Genomic DNA, 8466 nt, shown 5'->3' with positions numbered 1-8466 from the left:
ACAATAGGAGTAGTAGTGGTTTTAATAGCAGTATAAATTACGGTAGTAGAAGTAGAAATAGTAACAGCAGCTACAACAGCAATAGTACAGTTATTCAAATTGTAACAGGAGTAGTTGTCATAGCAACAAAAGTATTAGAAGTAATAACAACAGCAGCAATGGTGTTAATACTAATACTAACCATAAGCAGCAATACTACTACTACGGTTGTTGCTGTTGTAGTACAACAGCAGAAGATGTAAAATTTGGGTTTAGCAGTAGGCTAAAACTAGTATCGGCAGGATCCTATGTTCCCTGGTCTGTTATTTTTTTCAACAATCAATGCCGAATTCCACAGCAACAATACCCCCTAACCCTAACCCTAACAAAATGCTGAATTAAATCCACGAAGGCAGAGGCTTATGCAACCTGGGAACATAGGACCTGGAGAACATAGGGATGACCCCAGCATCAGTATCAGCAGCAGTAGCAGCAGCAGTAGCTGTAAATGACTGGGCAGCTAGTGTTTTCTCTTGACTCAGTGACTGATGCTGGGGTTATTTCAGCTGATGAAAGGTTTTACAGAGAAAACAGGAAATGGCACTTGGGTCAACTAATGAGGAGTTACAAGCTCTCTCTCTTAGAGCCTTCAGTCAGAGTCCATAGGCCCACTCTCTCTCTCACCTGACATGTACAACAGATCTGTGTTCATATTCACTCTGTCTCTGAATAACATGCTCAAGGTCTTCTCTTGTGTGTGTGTGTGTGTGTGTGTGTGTGTGTGTGTGTGTGTGTGTGTGTGTGTGTGTGTGTGTGTGTGTGTGTGTGTGTGTGTGTGTGTGTGTGTGTGTGTGTGTGTGTGTGTGTGTGTGTGTGTGTGTGTGTGTGTGTGTGTGTGTGTGTGTGTGTGTGTGTGTGTGTGTGTGTGTGTGTGTGTTTTGAAGAAGCTGCAATACTGTGACATTGCTATAAATGTCTGCCAATCCAAACACTTTACCCACTTGGAATTTTATTTTTCTCTTTCCCTGCTGACCCTGTCTCCCTCTCCATACACTTTGACCCTTTGTTTGACATCCTTCTCTCCAATCCTCACCTTGACATCTGTGTGGGTCCTAACTACCTCACACTCTCCTTCGCCTCCAGATGCCCTCTCGCTGCAGGAATGCGCTGAACATTGTGGTCACCACCCTTTTTGCTGCGGTGGTCCTCTTCACCATCCTGCTGGCCTATGTCACAGGTTAACTTGTGAATTTCAATGATACACAAATAGAGACATGCACATGAGAATAAAAACAAGTAAAGTTTTTTCTTAACTTGTCTCCACTGTGTTTCTTTGTTTTAAAGGCTACCAGTTCATCCACACAGAGCAGCACCACCTCTCCTTTGGCCTCTATGGTGCCTTCCTCTCTCTGCATCTCTTCCTCCAGAGCCTTTTCGCCTTCCTGGAGCATCGGCGGATGAGAAGCCCCGCCCGGCCACAGCACCTCCGTCGCTCTGTGGCTCTCTGCATCGCCGCCTACCAGGAGGACCCAGACTACCTGAGGAAGTGCCTGCGTAGTGTCCGCCGAATCTCCTTTCCTGGACTGAAGGTGGTCCTGGTGGTAGATGGGAACCGGCCCGAGGACCGCTACATGATTGACATTTTCCAGGAGGTGATGGGCGGGGCTGACCAGGCTGGCAGTATGGTGTGGAAGGGAAACTACCACAGTGATGGGAGTGGAGGAGAAGGAGTCAGAGGCGGAGGGAGGAGCACAGTGCACATGGACGAGGCAGCACGAGTGGCTCGGCTGGTCAGAGGCTGTCGCTACTCCTGTATCATGCAGGAGTGGGGAGGGAAGAGAGAAGTGATGTACACTGCCTTTAAAGCACTGGGGGACAGTGTGGATTATGTGCAGGTAAGGATTACACACAGAAAATAGTATGCATGTAGGGATTAGGACCATATCAAAAATATTTTAGATGGACTAGCTGAAGTTCATTTCAAAAAGTTTAAAGGGCCACACTCACCATGAGGAGCCCAGCTCAGGCTGGATCAACCGTTCTATAATGTCTTGTGTAGGTCTGGAAAAAATGGGCTTGAGACTTTATATTTTTAACAAAAGTAGGGGTGTGGAGTTTGAAAGATGTGTTTATTCCATGCAGGAAGGGACAAATGAATAGATTATATTTCTTGCAGTATGGGAAATGCAGGGTCCATTTTTTGGAGCACAACCCATGCTCTGAAAAGTCAGCATTTCTTGCTTTTTGCAGCTTCAATTTTGAAAAATTTCTCTCACATTAGGCCCTTGATATTTAGCATGATGTAACACAAAATACAGCTGAGGCTGATGGAATGTCAAGTTTTGTAGGTATTTAATAATACTTTACCATCTTGTGGGGCTCCAGGATCATAGGTGGAGGGATATGATGCGCCTGTTCAACAATAACGATAATGATTGATGGTAATTTTGGTGTCGGTCCTTACTGACAGAAGAATCTCGTGGTCTCCTCAGTTAGACATTTTTTTGCTGTTTTTGTGTAAATCACCTCTCTTCTTCCCCCACTGAGGTTTGTTTTCTTGTACAGTGTGATATAAACGGCTTAAACACACCCATTTGATCTTTGTGACGTAGGGGTGGGCGATATGAGAAAAATATCATATCACAATTTTGTTTACAGCAAAATAACAATCACTATTTTATCAGGTTTTTTTATTTTGCAAGTTACTCAACAGTTCAACCAACTCTATGTATAAAGATAGCCCTAAAAGAGAAAATGTATAACAAAGCATTTAAGCCAAAGAACCTTTCTAAATATATCAGTTGTGCCAAATACAGTGGACATTTAACAAACAGCTCCCTAAAGCTGCCTGTTGCCTCTGGTGGCTGTGGTGTGGCTGCTCTCCTCTCAATTCAATTCAATTTTATTTATAGTGCCATATCATAACAAAAGTTATCTCAGGACACTTTACAGAGTAGGTAAAGACCACACTCTATGACTTATTTATGATTTACAGAGACCCAACAATTCCCCCGTAGAGTACGGTGGCAACAAAAACCTTCCCTATTACAGGCAGGAACGTCAGACAGACCCAGTTTAGCTCTCAACATTCTGTTTAGGATGCTGTCTCTTTAGGTGGTTGAAAAGGTTTGTTGTGTTACCTTCTGATGTGCGCACCTTGTGTGTGTGTGTGTGTGTGTGTGTGTGTGTGTGTGTGTGTGTGTGGCAGCTTTGGGCAGAGGTGGCCTCTGTGAAGTGATGTCTACGGTTGCACGGGACAGTTATCTGTTTTTTAGCCACATATTTTACAGCCTGTTCCACACATTTCTATCTTTAGTGTGGACAGACACGTCGATGTGATGCGATAGTCTGACGCTTGTGTGCTGTTAGGACCTTTAGGACACGATGTAACTCCTCCATCTTTTTAATCTTTTCAGCCATGACTTCCCGCTACTCTCTGAATCAAACATGATGGGGGATGAGAAATCCTCGTCACTGCCTGTAGTTAGCTATAATTGGTCGATCGGCGTGTCTTTAGGGCGGTGCATGAGGCGGACTAGCCAATATTGTGATTTGGCTGAGAAAAACAAAAACCTGATCCATCTGTGCAGAGCATGGAAGAGCAGTTGATAGAGTGTGGCTCCTAGACGATACCACAATCTCTCTGCTTTGGCAGATCGTCAGCACGTTCAAATCCTTCACCATCTAATATCGTCATATCGCTAAGCCCCCACCACAGGGACTTCCTGGTTGATCCAATCAGGAAGTGCCAACAACTGCAGTTCTCTGAGTGTCTACTAGGAGTAGTTTGCACAATAGAGCAGTTTCTCATTGACCCCCATGTTAAACAGGCTGTTTTAGGACTTGTTTTCAAAAAATATTCTAGTCTGTATGTTTAGGTCATATCTCCATGACAACACTGAGGGGGGTGTATTTTTTGGACCAGGCTAGAATTTATTTGATTGGACGTTAAAGTTTATGAATAATTAGGGGCGTGGCCTCTTGAGTGACAGTTAGCCTCTGGCCCTCACTTCTCCTCAGAGGCTAGTTGTCAGGATTTGCATCATTAGCATGCTAACTCTGTCATCTCGACCTGGACTGTGGTCATTTGTGTGGTGGTGTTTCCATCAGTGACAGATGGTTTAGGAACATACCGTGTTAACGTTAGCTTTGTTATGCTAATTAAATAAGGTGACCAGATTTCTGAGACAAAATCTGGGGAAATTTTCGGTTCAGAGGCATAAAAACCTCAAAAACATGTACCGGTAGTGTGTTGTCTTAGAAAAACTGAAACGGGGACACTGCCCTTACCATTCCTTATAAAGTTTCTCTCAACCTATTTCTCCTAAATTGCAAAGGAATTGGTTAACAATGAGTTTTTTTCCTCTTATCAAAGTCGCTGAGATCAAGAACATCTATAAAATCAGCTGTGATAAACAGGTATCAGACACTTCAAGCAAACTAAGGCCTCCTCCTTACACCAGATGAGTTTCACAAGATTTGGGGAAGAGTTTGAAATGGACAACGACACAGTTCATGTTGAATCAGAACCTGGAGTATATGGTTTTAGAAAGGATCTGGTTTTAAGGTGGTTCAATCAGATTTCCATTACTGTGGGTGGAAAATAGCAAACAGCTAGCATGATATACCGTATCTCCTTGTATTGTACAATATTAATGTCTTATTATGAATGGTCCCTGACTTGAAATAAATCAATTTTAAATAAAAAATGACAAATGAAAGCCAAAATACCGTACACCTGATTTACCTAACACAATGTAAAAATATTTTCAATGTATTAATATTGTCTGCTTCTAGTCATAATATTTATTTTCTGATACGCCTGAAATAAAGGCCTATGTGGCTTCACTGGCTTGTCACAGCCTGTAAAGAATAAAAAGTTCAAAAGGCCATAATGGAATTCTGTCGGTCATCGACAACCAAACAGATGCTCATCTGCTTTCATGTTGACCTGTCTTCACCAGAGCCAAACTAAACTGGATATAATATGTAGCCAACCCATTTTGAAAGGAATACTTTTAAAACTTTTGGTGCATCCTGCTGATATTGGAATAACTGCTGCTGAAAGATAATTCGTTGCTCTTTTTAACTACTGCAGTGACCCCAAAATATTTCTTCCTTTCTTCCAGAAAGTTTTCTTATATTAAGTTAACAACGAATTTTGTGTCAGCAACCCCAAAATTAAAGTATTCCTATTAAATACCAATACAGCTTTGAACATTAGTGTGTGTAGCTGTATTAAACAATGATCACATTACACAAATCCATCAGTGGAGGCCCATTTATATTCATCTGCACACTCCAGCCAGAGATATCTGCCCTGCTTCTGTGCTGGTGCATACTGATACCAACATTCCTCTGGATAAAATAGATTTAAAACTGAACATTAATTGCATACTGTCAATGCTAACAGTGTCTTTGCAATTCAGACATTTATAATAAATACCAGCAGCCTTGAACCTGATTAGCCAAGTGTTCAAATTGTACAACAAGTTTCCATAATTTAAATGTGCATCAGTGGGTGCCTTACCTTGCCTGTGTTGAGTCACATTCATAACTTTAAACACAATTTTAAGGCTAATTCTAATCCTAATTTTAAACCAAAAAGGCAATGCAAATCTTAAAATAATATCCAAACTTTGTGTCTGTCTGAAAATCAACATTGGACTTAACTTCTTTACTTATATGCAATCGAAACCGATCTATGTTGAACAACTAACTCACTCTTAATAGCCAGCTGTTGCATGCCCTCTGTGCCTTTCTGTGGGTCAAAGGTCATGTCCACAGCTGACCCTGGTCTGTGCAGGTAGAATGGAGCAGCTGGGATCTCCGTCTGCAGCCTCTCATTTCTCTCATGGATTTTAGCATGAATACTACTCTGTTCTGCAACACCTGCAGCCTAAATTTGACCAATGTGTGCGACTCTCAGCATTATTGTACCCTCTGTGTCTGTTGTGTCCTTTTTCAGGTGTGTGACTCAGACACAGTCCTAGACCCAGCATGTACCATAGAAATGCTGAAGATCCTTGAGGAAGATCCGATGGTGGGAGGGGTTGGTGGAGACGTTCAGGTAAAATGTAATACTTACAATAAAAGACTACAAGAAATATTTGGTTTGAAAGTAAAATTAATCCTTAAGATCCTTTGTTGACGTTCTGATTCATTTCTCTACACTTCCCTTTCCTCCAGATCCTTAACAAGTACGACTCATGGATCTCTTTCCTCAGCAGCGTGCGCTACTGGATGGCCTTCAACATCGAGCGTGCCTGCCAGTCTTACTTTGGATGCGTCCAGTGTATCAGCGGCCCTCTGGGGTTGTATAGGAACTCTTTGCTTCAGCGCTTCCTGGAGCCCTGGTACCACCAGACCTTCCTAGGCTCCAAGTGCAGCTTCGGTGATGACCGTCACCTCACCAATCGGGTGCTCAGCTTTGGCTACAAGACAAAATTCACAGCACGATCGCAGTGCCAGACTGAGACACCAACCCAGTATCTGCGTTGGCTCAACCAGCAAACTCGATGGAGCAAGTCTTACTTCCGCGAGTGGCTCTACAACGCCCTGTGGTTCCACAAGCACAGCCTCTGGATGACCTATGAGTCTGTTGTCACCGGCTTCTTCCCTTTCTTCTTGGTTGCCACAGTCATTCATCTCTTCTACCGTGGAAGGCTGTGGAACATCCTGCTCTTCTTGTTGACTGTCCAACTGGTTGGGATGGTGAAGGCCACCTACGCCTGTTTCCTGCGTGGCAGCCTGGTCATGATCTTCATGTCACTCTACTCTCTGCTCTACATGTCAAGCTTGCTTCCTGCCAAAATATTTGCCCTGCTAACCATTAACAAAGCTGGATGGGGCACTTCCGGCCGCAGGAAGATCGTGGTCAACTTCATTGGTGCTGTGCCCGTCACAGTATGGGCTATGGTGTTGTTTGGAGGTGTGGCGTATACAATCTACTGTGAAACACAGGAGCCATTTAGTGACACAGAGAAAGCCTTGTTGATAGCAGGGATGATACTCTATGCCTGCTACTGGCTCATTCTGCTGGTGCTCTACCTGGCAATCGTAGCCAAACGGTGTAACAAGAGAGAAGAGCAGTATCACCTGCCATATGCAGAGGCATAAACCTGCTACCAGAGAGACTGGTAGGAAATGTAGATCAAGTTTCACTGTAGTGACTGTGACTCCAGCAATGTCTCTGACCCTGTGAACTGCTCAGGTGATGAGATGTGAACCACGACACAGTCACATCTTCATCATTGGTGCTAAGAGGGTGTGAATGTGAGATCACAGCAGGAGCAGCAGGAATCTAATCCAGTCGGGGGAGACTCGGAGATGACTGGATCCACAGAGCTCTCCCATTTCCATCATGCTCAGTGGTGCTTCACATTGAAAAACCAAACAGAACTGATCCAGTTTATAAAGTGTTCATACTCTTGCAATAGTGACATGCTCTGAAGAACATTAGGTAGTTTATGGGTACAGGTTAGCTGTAAACTGTGATAAAAGGGTGCAGTGTGGTGCTGTAAATGGGACAAAAAGAGACATAAAGGTCTTACTTACTGGTTGGTCAGTACTTGTGTCCTTCATTTTGATAAAGACAAGATGGGATCAAATGTGACAGAACTGAGCTTCTATAACAAACAACAATAGATAAAATAGCAATGCAATTCTCTGTAGTCCAAGCAGCTCGATTTCAGACAAAGAGAGGGAACCTCAGATGGATTTAGACATTGGCGTATATGGGAAAGGTGTTCAGAGAGAACACAAAACACATTTTAGAAGTGGTACAATTGCCTGCAGGGTCAGTTTTTTGCTCTGCAAATTTGCTCTAGACGGAACTAACTGTGACGGAGTCTGTGGAAAATGAACGGAAAAATGTGTGTTGATGTCGACGGTTTTTGAATCTGCTTTACAAAAGTACAGATGGATAGTGGACTGGAGGACAATAAGTGAGATTAGTCAGAGATGATACACAAACACAGACACACACAGACACACAGACACACAGACACACACACACACACACCCTACAGTCACACTGTACTGTTTATGAACAATAAACATGGGCTGTCTTAGCAGTTGTTGTAGCAGCACACACCAAAAAGCAGGTTAGGATTTTTACAAGTCTTAGTACAATGCTCACATGTCATATGTACTTTCAAAGAGTTACTAGTTGCTGTAATCATTCCGCTCCATACTCTTCAAGAATTTATATCTTTTTAAAGATTTATCTTTTTATAGGTGATCTGTTGAGAATATTATAGAAAAAGTGGACTGTTCCCCAATGACTGTTCTACCTGTTCCCCAACGGCTGTTCCCCAACGACTGTTCCCCCACTGACTGTTCCCCAACGACTGTTCCCCCTGTTCCCCAATGGCAGTTCCCCAACAGCTGTTCCCCCACGACTGTTCCCCCAATGACTGTTCCCCAACGGCTGTTCCCCAACGGCTATTCCCCAATGACTGTTCCCCAACAGCTGTTCCCCAACAG

At 43.3% G+C, this 8466-nt stretch overlaps 1 protein-coding gene across 1 annotated transcript; it reads left to right on the top strand.

The window, feature by feature from the left end:
* Positions 1-1122: 1122 nt before the first annotated feature.
* On the top strand, positions 1123-7098 carry has3 (hyaluronan synthase 3; the record flags this gene model as incomplete). The annotated part of the gene is made up of 4 exons (XM_083917347.1): positions 1123-1216; positions 1324-1874; positions 5948-6049; positions 6169-7098. The coding sequence occupies 4 exons, from the start codon at positions 1123-1125 to the stop codon at positions 7096-7098; spliced, it is 1677 nt and encodes a 558-aa protein (XP_083773473.1).
* Between the last annotated feature and the right edge of the window lie 1368 nt (positions 7099-8466).

Source organism: Echiichthys vipera (assembly GCF_963691815.1).
Source record: "Echiichthys vipera genome assembly, chromosome: 7".
In the NCBI taxonomy this organism is placed as follows: domain Eukaryota; kingdom Metazoa; phylum Chordata; class Actinopteri; order Perciformes; family Trachinidae; genus Echiichthys; species Echiichthys vipera.
The sequence above is the reverse complement of the archived record's forward strand: the minus strand, read 5'-3'. Positions and strand labels throughout refer to the sequence as shown.